This window comes from Callospermophilus lateralis, chromosome 2 (genome assembly GCF_048772815.1).
Source record: "Callospermophilus lateralis isolate mCalLat2 chromosome 2, mCalLat2.hap1, whole genome shotgun sequence".
Classification (NCBI taxonomy): domain Eukaryota; kingdom Metazoa; phylum Chordata; class Mammalia; order Rodentia; family Sciuridae; genus Callospermophilus; species Callospermophilus lateralis.
The window spans coordinates 192,741,761-192,757,094 of record NC_135306.1 but is presented as its reverse complement, the minus strand read 5'-3'; the positions used below and the strand labels follow the sequence as shown (position 1 = coordinate 192,757,094).

At 38.3% G+C, this 15,334-nt stretch overlaps 1 protein-coding gene across 2 annotated transcripts in view; it reads left to right on the top strand.

Annotated features, from left to right (window-relative positions):
• Window positions 1-12,694, top strand: part of Fnbp4 (formin binding protein 4) — a 40,153-nt gene extending 27,459 nt beyond the window's left edge. Inside the window, exons 13-17 of one of the 2 annotated variants that reach the window (XM_076847231.2) lie at window positions 4,915-5,228; window positions 5,352-5,496; window positions 5,832-6,181; window positions 11,250-11,407; window positions 11,653-12,694. In XM_076847231.2, the coding sequence (XP_076703346.2) occupies window positions 4,915-5,228; window positions 5,352-5,496; window positions 5,832-6,181; window positions 11,250-11,407; window positions 11,653-11,743 (1,058 nt within the window). In that variant the 3' untranslated portion in view covers window positions 11,744-12,694. The other variant, XM_076847232.2, reaches the window with a different exon arrangement.
• The last annotated feature ends 2,640 nt before the right edge of the window (window positions 12,695-15,334 follow it).

Genomic DNA, 15,334 nt, shown 5'->3' with positions numbered 1-15,334 from the left:
AAAAGAAGATTTGTTTTTCCCTCAAGTGCATTTTTTTTGAATGACAAAAATGAATAGTGAAATAGAGACAAAACGATGATAATAACCTTTTGATCGTAAGCAACTAGTGTTTTTGTGTTAAAGTGTCATATGAATGCAAGAGGCTATGGAATGGTTTCTAAAGTAATAGCCCTTTGAAAATAAAAAGAGATGGAATTTGTTGATGATCTAGGAAGTGAAGAGCTGATTTTTTTTTTTTTTTTTTAAGTTGTAGATGGTCATGCTACCTTTATTTTTACTTACTTATTTTTATGTGGTGCTGAGGATCAAACCCAGTACCTCACACATGTTAGGCAAGTGCTCTACCACTGAGCTACAACCCCAGGTTGATTTTATTAACTTCTTAAATAACATATCAAAGCCACATAAGACTTCAGTGGTCATTTTAAAATGGTTTTATTCTACTTCACATTTCAAAGTGTGTTTTCTCATGTTACAGAATATTTCACTTCCCTTTTTTCATGATGAGATTTTCTTATGCATACTTTGCCCCTCTTTTGATAACAGTGATAGACATGCTTGGTGTAGTGTTTGTTTTTTTCCTTTGCTTTTTAGTAATTAATGGACTGAAGAGAGTTGATAGTTCTACTGGTGGTTCCATTCCTGACCATGGTCTAATGTCCTTTTTTTATATGTTCCAAAGTTAAATACTTTACAATTACCAACTCTTGAAATGTGTACACATTAAAGTTGGGTTCTAAGCTGGTTTTCTTCCTTGTTCATGTATGATACATCTGTTGGTATTATCTGGTAGATCTAGTATGATAAACTTTATCTTAAAAAAAAATCAAATCTTATACAAGGTCTATAGAATTTTAAAGCAATACTGATTACTATTGCTGTAAGTCTCTAAAGAGTATTTAATATACATTTGCTCTTTGTTGGCTTAGCAGTGAATAATACCACCCTTTATAAAAGCAAAATTGGGTACTTGCTTCAATAGCACATAAACTAAAAAAAATGGAACAATAGAGAGATCACTCTGTACAAGGATGGCACGCAAATCTGTGATGTGTTAACATATTTTTTTCCACACTGGGTCCTCTTCCACCTATGTGCACCTCAGCATAAACAGGTGCTTACAGGTTCTGTCTCAAAAAATTTAAAAGAAAAAATTGGTGGCTGGGTGGTAGCTTAGAGGTAAGAGTGCTTACCCAGCATGTGTGAGGTTCTGCTGGGCACTACAGCAGTACTGCTTTAAAAAAGAAAAAAAAAGAAAAATTGGGGCCTATAGGTGTAGCTCAATGGTAGAATAATTAGTAATTATGTTTGAAGCCCAGAGTTCAATCTTCTGCATCACAAAATAAAAAAAGAAATTACTGCATTCCAAGGAGTCAAGGATATTTTAAGTTTTATTTTATTTTTAATCCTTGCTCATCATTTCACTATTTGAATTTAATATCATGTTTCTAAAGATTGGATGATATTTCAAGGTATCTGACATGTCTTTCTTGCTGGGCTTATTTCACTTAGATTAAATTTAGCTGTCTTTTTAATCTGTGAATCTATAGTGTCTTGACTTATATTGCTAAACTGTCTTCTTGATTCAAAACACTAAGCATTAGTTATTCTTTGGGGGTAAATAAAAGAAGACTGCCTATAAATAGAAATTAAAATACCTAGCCTGGGTGCAGTGACACACACCTGTAATCCCAGTGGCTCAGGAGGCTGAGGCAGGAGGATCTCAAGTTCAAAGCCAGTCTCAGCAACTTAATTAGTAGGCCCTAAGCAACTCAGCAAGAACCTGTCTCTAAACAAAAAATGCCCCCAAGAGGGGGGCTGGGGATGTGACTTAGTACTTAAGCACCGCTAGGTTCAATCCTCAGTACCACAACCACCACCACCCAAAAAAAGGGCTAGAATTAAAAATTTGTATCCTCACACTATTCTATCCTTCACCTTAATAAATTTATTTCATTTAGTTAAATTTAGCTGTCTTTTTAATCTGTGAAACTATTTTTGTATAATTTCTTGCTTTATATTGCTAACCTCTTCTTAATTCAAAACACTAAGCATTAGTTATTTAAAAGTTTTAGCACATGGTAAATGCTTTGTACCATTTTAATCTCTCCTTGAACATCAGAATTAAATGCTTTCTTGTTTCTCTTGTTTTTCTTAAAGATACTGGAGATTGTACCCAGGGCTGCCCTTCCACTGAGCCACATTGTCAGCCATATTTATTTATTTAGACAGGTTCTCACTAAGTTACTGAAGTTCATCTTGAACTTGTGATCCTTCAGTCTTAGCTTCCTAAATTGCTGGGATTATGGGCCTATGCCACCATTCCTGGCAAAACAGCAAAAACACCAACTAGAATAAATTTAGAAACAAATATAGGTATCATTTTAATAGACATCTGCAGTACTCCCACCTGGAATTTCTTGAAGTTCTTTGTACTTAAACTAGAAGAGGTAATTATCAGTGTATTAGATACAGCTTGTATGATTTGAGTAAACTTACTTTGGGATTTACATATTCTAAAAATGCTCCTTGTTTATGGCTGAATTTATCAAATGTGATTTAATCTTGTATTTACACAAGGTTTAATTAATTCTCCCTAGCTTTGTTGGAGGTGATAAAATAAACCACATTTTTAACCCTGAACCCACTTTGTTTCCTTGAGTTCCTCTGCATTGCAGCATATCACCATCATAAACATACAATATCATCAAATCTGACATATTTATTTGTCCACCATTTGCCCTGTTTAGTACAGGGATGTTTAATTCTTTAATACTAATTAAGTCATTAATCTTCCATGTTTATTGCCTTAGTTCTGATGTAATCTTGATGTCCTGTTTTATAATGTAGGCTTCCTGGTCATACCCAGACTTCATTTGTCTGAAAGTTAGTGTATAAATTAGTGTTACCTAATTCCAAGTACAAAAATTTAATGAATCATTTGAATTCCTTCAGCTGGAAAACTGTTAAAGTATTTATACACTGTACCATGTGCTATATCTTTAAAAAGTAAATTTGGTCACCTGGATTTACCTTGTCAAGTGCCAAAGCAGTATATTTTAAATGACCTTCTTTTCAATAGAGCCCTTATTTAATCTACTTTTGACCATGAAATTTGACAAGAGTCTACATCTGAATATCTACTCTATGAGAAGTGAGAGTATTTGACAGAGATTTCTAAGGTTCTTGAGCTCTTGATATTTCATCAGGGATCTTGATAAAACAGAAAACACTAGGCTAGAAGTCAGTTCTATCTCTGGTCTGGCTGCTAATGGCCATGTGATCTTGGGCAAGTCAGTTCCTGCCTGGGTTTCATTACCTTTTAAAAATGAGGAAGTTGAACTAGATGATTTTTCATGTTTCTTCTACTCCTAAATTCTATGGTTTTTAGGGAGAAAATCCCCTCAACATTCCTGGGATATATATCTAATAGTCCCATATATTGTGAAACTTTCCTATTGACGATAAAGAGGGATGGGGAAGGCTACAAGTAAGTATATCCTACTATTTTCTCTCATCTCTAAAAGTGTTTCCCAACAGAGAAAACCACAGCATTCAGTGGTGGCTTTGCAAAATTTGAGAAGAAGCTGTTCCTGCAGCTTTTCAGTAGTAGTTGTTGTTTGTGGGTGGTTTTTATTTTTGTTTTTTTGATTTGGTTTGGTTTGGGTACAAAGGGTTGAACCCAGGGGTGCTTTTGCCACTAAGTTGCCCATGCTGCCTTGGAACTTGTGATCCTTCTGCCTCAGCCTTTTGAGTAGCTAGGATTACAGTTGTGTGCCACCATGTCCACCTCTGGTACAGTTTAACTCAAACTTCAGCTATAGCAATTTCAAATCCTCTACATCTTCAGATACTTTCTTCAAAAATCTGAGTTACCATTTACTTTGAAGATATGTCCTCCTGAATTTCCCCTTATCGTCAAAGAACTAAAAATTGCCTCACTTATGTTGCTGTGATTTAGCAAATGAAAATGATTTACACAGAGATATGAAAGAATAGGAGTCAACAGTAACACCTTAAAAAGAATTTTTAAACCTACTAAATCAAGCCTGGTGCAATGATATATGCCTATAATCCCAGCAACTCAGAAAGCTGAAGCAGGAGTATCACAAGTTCAAGGCCAGCCTCAGCAATTTAGCAAGTCCCTGAGCAACTTGGTAAGACCCTCTCTCAAAATTAAAAATTAAAAAAGGGCTGGAAATGTAGCTCAGTGGTAAAGTGCCCCTGGGTTCAATCCCCAATACCAAAAATAGACTCCAGGATTGTCTTCTTGTGTATGTTGAAATATTGTTTGAAATACGAAATTTCAGCCAGGCAAGTGGCACATGCTTGTAATCCCAGTGACATGGGAAGCTAAGGCAGGAGGATCACAAGTTTGAGACCAGCCTCAGTAATTTAGCAAGGCCCTAAGGAACTTGGCAAGACCTTGTCTCAAAATAAAAAGTACTTTTTAAAAAATGGTTGGGGATATGGCTTAGTGATAACACCCCTGGATTCAATCCCTGGCACACACACACAAAAAAAAAACAAAACAAACAAACAAACAAAAAAACTACTGATTGAGATGACCAAATTTCTCACTGAGTTATTGATGCTTTTCATTTACTTATTCATAAATCTGGACCCAGAGAAGAATATAACAGCTGGGAAAAGTGCTATGATATCCGTCCATTTAACTTTCCTGTGAAAGTTATTTCTGGACTAAGTTGTTTTACTATTTCAGTGAAACCAAAGTACAATAGGTGTGTAGAGGGATCAGATTCTGTTAGGAAACAGGAAGCCAGTCCTTTACTGACCATACTATCCTAGGTTGATATTGATATTTGTCTCACCAATCAGCTGAATATTACTCTGAATATTACCAATGGAAAATTTGTCTTGCTTTTTTGCCCTGACTCCTATCTGTTTTCATAGGTTCTCTTTGTAAAGAATCCTTTTCTGGCCAAGTTTCTTCCTCTTCACTGATGCCACTTACTCCATTCTGGACTCTCCTTCAGTCAAATGTGCCTGTGCTTCAACCTCCATTACCCTTGGAAATGCCACCACCTCCTCCCCCACCCCCAGAATCCCCTCCTCCCCCTCCGCCACCACCTCCTCCTGTAGAAGATGGTGAGATCCAGGAGGTAGAGATGGAAGATGAGGGAAGTGAGGAGCCTCCTGCCCCAGGAACAGAGGAGGACACTCCTTTGAAGCCTTCAGCAGCCCAACCCACTGTTGTAACTAACCAGGTAAGTAATGTCCTTAGCATTCTGGCTGGTTATGGGGACTACAGCATGATTGGAACCATTTTATTTTAGAAGAGTATGTTTAACCATGGCCACCTGTCACTGACCAGAATATTTGTGTTTCAGAGTTCAGTTGATGCTACGATCTCTAGTTCTCCTTCCACTAAAGCAATAAAGAGAAAAGCTACAGAAATTAGTACTGCAGTAGTTCAGAGATCTGCTACTATTGGTAGTTCTCCTGTTCTCTACAGCCAGGCAGCTATAGCTACAGGTAAGCATCATGATTAAAGTACATTTTTCTCAGTGTAGTGTTTCTTTGTTTCCAGTATTAGATACATTAACTTGAAGAAACAGTTAAGACTTTTTAGATTGCAAAGACTGCTTATATGTATTTTTTCTAGTTCCTAAAAGCCACCATTGAAATGGTTTGGTGTAGCCTTCCAGATTGTTTTTTTTGTGTGTGTGTGTGTATTTTTATACATCAGTGATTTATGTGTTTAAGTACTTTAATTTTAAGATATTTAGAAATTACTATTTTGCTACCAGCAAATATGGCTGTTTTTTAAGGGAAAGATTTATCAAATAGTATTTTGTTTTCTGTGTTAGGTCACCAGACAACAGGGATTGGACATCAGGCTACTGGGATTGGACACCAGGCAATATCAGTTAGCCATCCAGCAGCAGGAATGGGTCATCAGGCCAGAGGAATGAGCCTCCAGTCAAATTACCTTGGACTTGCAGCAGCATCTACAATTATGAGTTATGCTGAATGTTCTGTCCCTATTGGAGTGACTTCTGCCTCTTTACAGCCAGTTCAGGCCCGAGGTGCTGTGCCAACCACTGCCATTATAGAACCACCACCACCTCCACCTCCTCCTCCTCCACCTACACCACCACCACCACCAGCTCCCAAAATGCCACCACCAGAAAAGACAAAAAAAGGAAAGAAAGAAAAGGTGAATACCAAAAAATTTCTTTTTATTTCAAAACACTTTTATTAAGAAGATATTCATATAGCATAAAATTAACAGTGCTTTAGCATTTAATACATGCACAATGTTTTGCAACCACCATCTCTATTTAGTTACAAAATATTTTAATTTCCCCAAAAGACTACCTCATCTCTACCCATTAGGCAATTTCTCCCCTTTATTCCCTTCTGCTTCCCATGGGAACCACCAATCTGCTTTTTGTCAGTGGATTTATCATTCTGAATAGTTCTTGTAAATAGAGCCATGCAGTTTGTGACTTTTTGTGTCTGACTTTCTTTGCTTAGCATCATTATTTCAAGATTCATGTACATAGCATGTATCAGTGCTTCATTCCTTCTTGTGACTAAATTAATAATTCCATTGTGCATGTGACTAATGATGTTGCATATTTTTTCAGGTTGTTGTCATTATTATTACTATTGGTAATGAGGATTGAACCCAGGGATGCTTAACCATTAAGCCACATCCCCAGCTCTTTTTTTTTTTTTTTTTTTAGAGAGTGAGAGTGAGAATGAGAGAGAGAGAGAGAGAGAGAATTTTTTAATATTTATTTTTTAGTTATCGGCAGACACAACATCTTTGTTTGTATGTGGTGCTGAGGATCGAACCTGGGCCGCACGCATGCCAGGCGAGCGCCCTACCACTTGAGCCACATCCCCAGCCCTCTTTTTTAATATTTTATTAGAGATAGGGTCTTGCTGAATTGCTAAGTACCTCACTAAGTTTTGGAAGTTGGCTTTGAACTCAAAATCCTCCTGCCTCAGAGCCATTGGGATTACAGGCATGCACCACTATGCCCAGATTAGGTTATTATTGACCATTTGTTTATTTTCTTTGAAGAAATTATTCTTTGGAACCTTTGTCCTTTTATCATTTTTGGTTCTAGGGACTGAACACAGGAGTGCTCTACCACTGTGCTACATCCCCAGCCATTTTTTTATTTTTTATTTTGAGACCAGAGTCTAACTGGCTTGGGGCCTTGATAAGTTACTGAGGCTGGCCTTGAACTCAAGATCCTTCTCCCTCAGCCTCATAAGTGGCTAATTACAGCTATGCGCCACCACACCTGGCTTAATGACATCTTTTGAAGAGCATTATTTTTTTTTCTTATTTTTTTTGTAGTTGTAGACAGAATGCCTTTATTTTATTTGTTTATTTTTATGTGGTGCTGAGGATTGAACCCAATGTATCATGCAAGCACTGTGCCTCTGAGCTACAGCCCCAACCCTAAAGAGCAAATTCTTAAATGGAGTTCATTTTCTCAGTTTCTTTTTTTTTTTTCTTTTTCTTTTTTGTACCAGGGATTGAATTTAACCAGGGCACTTAACTACTGAGCCACACCCCTAGCCCTATTTTGTATTTTATTTAGAGCCAGAGTCTCACTGAGTTGCTAAGCGCCTTGCCATTGCTGAGGCTGACTTTGAACTCGTGGTTCTCCTATCTCAGCCTCCCGAGCCACTGGGATTACAGGCATGTGCCACTGTACCCAGCCTGAATTATGTCTTTGTTGTCATGTCTAGAATCCATTGCTAAATATAAGGTCATGAAGATTTTTTCCCGTTTCAAGTGTTCTATAACCAGGTACATTGGTGTTTGTCTATAACCCCAAGTATTTAGAAAGCTGAAGCAGGAGGACTACAAGTTCAGGACTAGCCTGGGTAATTTAGTAGGAAGACCCTGTCTCAAAAGAAAATTTTAAAAGGTTTAAAGAGTTATGGTTTTAGAATTTATAATTGACCATAGATTTGGGGGGTTTCTGGTTTTTTTTTGTTGGTGGTGGTGGTGGTTATATACACACACACACACACACACATACTGTGGATTGAACTCAAGGACACTTGACCACTGAACCACATCCTCAGCCTTATTTTTTGTATTTTATTTAAGAGACAGGGTCTCATGGAGTTGCTTAGTGACTCCCCATTGCTGAGGCTGGCTTTGAACTAGGGATTCTCCTATCTCAGCCTCCCAACCCACCACACCCAACTTTGTTTTTTATTAAGATACAAAGTAAAATTCCAGCTTCATTTTGCATGTGTATAATCAGTTGCTAGCACCAGTTGTCAAAGAGACTATTCTTACCTCCATTGAATATTTTTGGAAATCAGCTGACCATATTGATTAGTATAGCTTATAGCTTTATATTAGAAAGTATGAGTCAATATTAGCTATTTGGGACACCTTACAATTCCATACAGTTTGAGAATCACTTTTTTCATTGCTGCATTAAAAAAGCCATAAGAGAGTCCAGGGACGTAGCTAAGTGGTAGAGTGCTTGCCTGACAACATGTGAGACACTGGGTTCAATCTTCAGAACCACATAAAAATAAATAAATTAATTAACTAAATAAAAGTATATTGTGTCGGGGCTGGGGATGTGGCTCAAGCGGTAGCACACTCGCCTGGTGTGCGTGCGGCCCGGGTTCGATCCTCAGCACCACATACAAACAAAGATGTTGTGTCCGCCGAGAACTAAAAAATAAATATTAAAAAATTCTCTCTCTCTCTCTCTCTCCCTCTCTCTCTCTCTCTCTCTCTCTCTCTCTCTCTCCCCCCCCCCCTCTCTCTCTCTCCCACTCTCTCTTTAAAAAAAAAAAAAAGTATATTGTGTCCACCTACAACTAAAAAAAAAAAATTTAATAAAGCCTTAAAAAAGCCTTTACAATTTTTAAGGCCATTGGAATTTTGGTAGGCAAGTGCTCTACAACTAAGCTACATTGCTGGCCCTTTTTGAGAAATGGTCTCGCTAAGTTGCCCAGACTGGCCTCAAACTTGCAATCCCCCTCCTGCCTCAGACTCCCAAGTAGCTGGGATTACTGGCACATCTCTAGTACCACAAAAGAAAAAATGAACAAAGTAGAACAAAGGAGTTCTCACCATTTACTCTTTGTTTTTCTGACTGCCATGTTCTCCTATTTAAAGTGTACTCAAATAGCCACTGCAACTCTTTGGACCCAAGTTTTCAAGTGTAATAGGGCATACATGACTTCTAAAATTTATTTTCCCATGACAGATGAAATCAAATATACTAGAAATTTGTTGAATTGTATAGAATTCAAAGTGAAACACCAGGATTATACTTAGGTCTGTGGTTTTTAAATTAGGTTTGCAGAGGTTGAGAGATTTTAATCCCATGAGCTTCTTGGGATCATTATTAATCCATCTTACTTTTTATTTGGTTAGCTTCATGCTTTCCCAGAATGAACCGTGTTTGAGCTTGTTGGAAGGATGTTTGTAGTAGGATGGTTTGTGCCACAGATGAAGTGACAGAATGGAATGTGAGAATGTATGTAGAGGGAGCTAAAGGCTGAGCACAATAGATGTGCACTCCTTTTCCCAGAAAATGGGAACTATCAATGACAGTCAAAGCAGGATATGAAGGCCAGGCTCACGCCTGTAATCCCAGTGGCTCAGGAGGCTGAGACAGAAAGGTCACGAGTTCAAAGCCAGCCTCAGCAAAATTGAGGCATAAGCAACTCAGTGAGACCCTGTTTCTAAATAAAATACAAATACGGCCAGGGATGTGGCTCAGTGACCAAGTGTCCCTAAGTTCAATCCTTGGTTCCCCCCATTTCAGGCCCCCCAAAAAAAGTAGGGTATGGAACAGAAAACCATATAAATATAAAAAGACTGAAAATATTAAGCTTATTCTTTCACATTTGTGGAGACTTTATTCATGTAATCGATTTATAAATAAATAAATAAAACCTAGTAGATATTTAAATGAAACCATCAAGAAAAATAAGCAGTGTAAGAGGACAGATGTGATCTTTGGAAGGTGCTGTTCTCAGAAAGCAGTGGCTTCTGTGCTAGTGTGACAATGATCATAAGCCTGAATGTAATAAAAGAGCAAACCAGTGGCTTGAGAATATGGCTTAGTGATGAAGCACTTGCCTAGCATGTGTGAGACCTTGGGTTTAATTCCCTCTCTCTCTCTCTCTTTTTTTTTTTTGGTGGTGCTGGGGATTGAACCCAGGTTCTTGTGCATCAATTCCCAATACCACAAAATAATAATGAAAGAACAGGCCATTTTGAATATTTATTTCTACCTTGCCAAGTACGTGTTTTATTATGAAAATTTTTAGTAAATGAAGGTAAGCCAAAAGAGAAAAATTATAATACCATATTTCGGAAGTAATTTATCATAGCTTCCCCCCACCACCAAGCGCCTTGAATATACTAGGCAAGAGGCAAGTACTCATTGAGCTGTGTTTCCCTGACTTTAACCTTCCAATTCTGTAAAATTCAAAATTGTTGTTCTTGTCTCCTCAATGTTTATTTTAAGTGATAAACAATAGAGCTGAAAAATAAAGATCCAGCTTTTCTGAAAAGAACAACAAAACCAGTTGATACCTATTAAACAGACTGGGAGTGTAGCTCAATGGTAGAGCACTTTATGCACACATACAGACACACACACACACACACACACACATATACTGGGGACTGAATCCATGAGTGCATTACCACTAAGCTACATTCCCAGCCCTTTTTATTTTTTGAGACAAGTTTTTGCAAAGTTGCCTAAGGCCTCAGCTTTCCAAGTTGCTGGATTGCAGGCATGCACCCATAGCATCTGACAAGAGAGCACTTATTAGCATGGGGCCCTGGGTTCTATCCCCTCCTCAGGAGGGGGCCAGGATATAGAATAGGAATGGTAAAGGAAACATTTCTGCCATGCTTTAATAAAATATCATACCTTGCTGGGTGCAATGGTTCATGCCTGTTATTCCAGCAACTTGGATGGCTAAGACAGAAGGATTGCGGGTTCAAAGCCAGGCTCAGCAATGGTGAGGCCCTAAGCAACACAGTGAGACCTTGTCTCTAAATAAAATATAAAAAGGGCTAGGGATGTGTCTCAGTGGTTGAGTGCCCCTGACTTCAATCCCCAGTACCAAAAAAAATATATCATACCTATGCTATGAAGTCCACTTATTCATTAGAATCAGGGAAAGATCTTGATCTCCTTGTAGAGGTCCTATTTCCTTATTTTATGGATTATATTCCTTCTGATCTTTAACATTTATTACAGGCAAAGAAAAGTAAAACCAAAATGCCATCTTTAGTAAAGAAGTGGCAGAGTATCCAGCGTGAATTGGATGAAGAAGAGAACTCAAGTTCCAGTGAAGAGGATCGGGAATCAACTGCACAGAAGCGAATTGAAGAGTGGAAACAGCAGCAGCTGGTTAGGTAAAAACAAACAAACAAAAAATTTAGTTGGGGGCACATGGGTTGTGGGAGTAATGGTGTTGGTCTTATCTTAGAACAGTCATATTCTTGAAATCATAGACCTCAAAGGAGAATGTACTGTCTTGCTGAGAAACTCTAAACTTCCTGATGTTCAGGATTTTAGTTTAAATTAGATGTTTTTGTTTTGTTTGAACAGTTTTGTTCTTTTTCTTTCCAGTGAAGTAATATGTGTGTTGTTTTCACAGTGGCATGGCAGAGAGAAATGCTAATTTTGAAGCCCTTCCTGAGGATTGGAGAGCAAGACTAAAGAGAAGGAAAATGGCTCCAAACACATAGTTGAAAAAAAATTTTTAATTGTTTTGTGTTCAGTTCAGAGTCTTAGCCAGTTTTACTATTGTCAAATAAACTATAAATGTAATGGGGGTGAGCATATGCATTTCCTGGGCAAGAGCATACATGTACAAAGTTGTCCATTTGTGAAATGTAATTTTTCTGTTTTGCTGAAGGGTGAGGCAATTGGAATTGCTTTGACCTGACTACCTTTTTTCTCACACTGGCAAATTTAGCATGTTAGGTATCAGTCCATCAATCTTGAAGAACATGTGGCTCATGAGTATGGCTCCTGTAGAGGGCTTGCTGACAAAGTGAAGGATTTTCCTGCCTAATAGAGGCTTCTTTCATTCTAATGTGGCACATTCTCTGATTTCTACTCAAGAACAAGTGCAATTAAGAAGGAAGCTCTGTGTTCTACCTTGCTTGACTGCAATCATCAGGAGCTCTTTCTGAACTCTTTCCTCCAGGCTGCCACCCCTGAAGTGTTGAGATCTGTAGAGTGATATACCTTGTGCTGGTGGCCACACTCTTTATATAAAGAGTAGCCCTTTCTCAACAAATCCTAGAATTGATAGTCATCTTACACTCTAGGTGGCATATTTAAATTTTAATGCAGGCAGCAGTAGCAGCCGGTGTTCATATCCTTGATTTTCAGAAATTTCCCCCAAAGTATGTGGCAGTAAGTTTCACAAAGCCACTTTGTGTTAATGTGTCTCCATGGTCTTACCGTGTTCCAAAATCCACCTCCCTTCTATGTGTGAATGTATTCTCCATAAAATTCCAGTATTTAAAAAGCAGTTTACTGTTCTGTATTTTCTATTGTGTCACAATCAGGTAAAGTCACTTTAAACTGAAGAAAAGGCAAATTGTGTTTTAAAGCTGTTTGTATTTCTCCAGTTTCTGACCTTGTAAATTTGTATATATGCACTAATAAAGCTCTTTTTATACTTGTGATTGGTTATCTTTTGCTCTTCTAAGCCTGTCATTCCATAATTATGTAACCAGAATTTAATTTTACATCAGTTCCTAAGTGTTTTTTCCTAATCAGAATCAGATATGGTGCAAGGCATATAAAAATATTGAATGACTTTCAGGAAAAAGAGTAGCAGGATCTTGAGGATGGGGGACAGGGTTAGAAAAAGGCCTCTAACACCAAATAGTGCTGTGAGGCCTCAGTCCTGGAAACAATGTAATGTGGATGAAGTTTTGACCAAAAATGAAAAAGGTGCTTTATTGCTTTTTTACATTAAGTAATACATACCTGATTACAAAAGTATATAATATATACTTAAGGTTATATTCCTATAAAGTTAACCAAAGAATAGTAGTTTGAAGTTTATTCCAGTATATTACTATGCATATAATTAAAATTTTTACCCAGTCATGTGTGATAGTGTGTTGGATTAATTTACCATTATGCTAATGTTGGGTGCATTTTTGTATATAAATTTGTTTTATTTGCATAGAGTAAATTTCTGCAAATAAAGGCTATCAACTAGCTGTTAAAACTTTTGTCTTAACTGCCTAACAGTTTTTCAAACTTCAAGGAATTGCAGAGCACCAGTGCAAACTTCAAGGAATTGCAGAGCACCAGTGCCTTCCTCACATCTGACAAAATGCAGCATTTAAAATTTTAAATTTGCCAAGTTGGGTATGGTTTGGATTTTCTAACTCTCTTTGGTTTTCAATGTAGAAGATAATTTTTCATTTCTGGCTAGATGGTGGAGAGACTATAAAATGAAACGACAGGGTAAATAGGCTCCCTAGAGCAATGAAGTTTCCTAAACTACCAGCAAAGCATAGAAATACTTTGAGGACTGTTGCTACTGCACTCATAAACTGAGTTTCAGTCCCCAGGTTGAGACTGTGTAGTGCAACTGTTCAATCCTAGGCATCTTGAAGAAGATATGTGGATCCATAGGAGATCTGTCTTGCCCTTATTGTATGGGTGAGCAATCTGCAGCAGAAAGTCCCATTCAGCTTATTACAATTTCAACAAAGCCCGCAGTGGGTCAATAAGAGTGCACAAGTGCTATTTCTGACTTGCATAAGACATCTTAATCATTGCTTCCTAGATACCCAGGTGAGGGAACCTTAACATTTCACCCCTTCAGGGTTCCACACCATACAGTCTACACAACAGGTGTCTTCTGTGAAGGTCCCTTGGCAAGGAGGGCAGAGCACTGCTCCCATAACCCACAGCAGCAATTTAAGTCACAACAGCAAGTTACTAATAACACAAGTTGTTCCTTGCAAAGATTAGACTCATCTCCATAGGGAAGCCAACCGTTCTTGAAGGAGATCCATTGTTAGATGTTCAATTTGTTGAGTTCAAGGGCTAGGGTTTGCAGTGCCTGCTTACATTATGGCGCTCATGTGGTATATATAGTCAAAATTCACTGTCTACAAGAGGACATACTTCACTTTGGGAAGCAGTGTATCAAATGCCATCTGATTTTTCAACACTACTTTCCTCACTCGTTTGGTATACTTCTTTAAGAAGAAGCTAAGGGACTTGTGGATGGCATTGAAGGCTCTCTTACCTGGGACTTTCTGTATGCAGTGCCAGTACTGTAATCTCATTAACAATGGTGGCCCCTTAGGGCGAAAATGAGGTTACTCTACATGGGGTACATTTCATATGATGCCATTTCTTGAAAGTGTCCCAGCTGGATCACCACTCAAATAAGGTCTTTTCAACCTTTGCTGGGAGGGAGGTATGACCTTCCCCAAGTGCTTTGGCCAGTCCATTTGGCAGGTAAATATGAACATCCATGTTTCCACATACCCATAAATATCCTGAGGGACAAGTTAGGCACGACTACCATTTCATGTTAGAACCTTTAACTATTATAGTGCATAAGGCTTGCAGGGTCCACCCCAGAGTTCTTTTGGCCCTCTATTTTCAACATATAGGGTGCTTCTTGGTTAAGCTCTACAGCTTCGGTAGGGAGCCATCTAAAGCCATCCCATATTGAATAATGTGTCATGAAAGACTGACCTACTTTTACACATCTTCAAAAATGTAGCTCAGTGGGCTGGGGATGTGGCTCAAGTGGTACCGCGCTCGCCTGGCATGCGTGCGGCCCAGGTTCGATCCTCAGCACCACATACAAAGATGTTGTGTCCGCCGAAAACTAAAAAATAAATATTAAAAAATTCTCTCTCTCTCTCTCTCTCTCTCTCTCTCTCTCTCTCTCTCTCTCTCTCTCTTTAAAAAAAAAATGTAGCTCAGTGGTAGAGCACTTGCCTAGCATTTTTTTTTTAATATTTATTTTTTAGTTTTTGGCAGACACAACATCTTTGTATGTGGTGCTGAGGATCGAACCCGGGCTGCACGCATGCCAGGCAAGCGCGTTACCACTTGAGCCACATCCCCAGCCCTTGCCTAGCATTTGAACCAGTGGGTTCCATCCTCAGCACCACACAAAAATAAAACAGACTGTGTCCATCTACATCTAGAAAAAAAAAATTTTTTTAATATGGCCCTTTATATGATTCCACTGAGGGTCAGTTGTGTTCCATGTTTGCAACCAAATCCAGTTAGAGGTTGATGCTGGACTGATTTGCCATGGCAGTGAGCCAGCATATTGG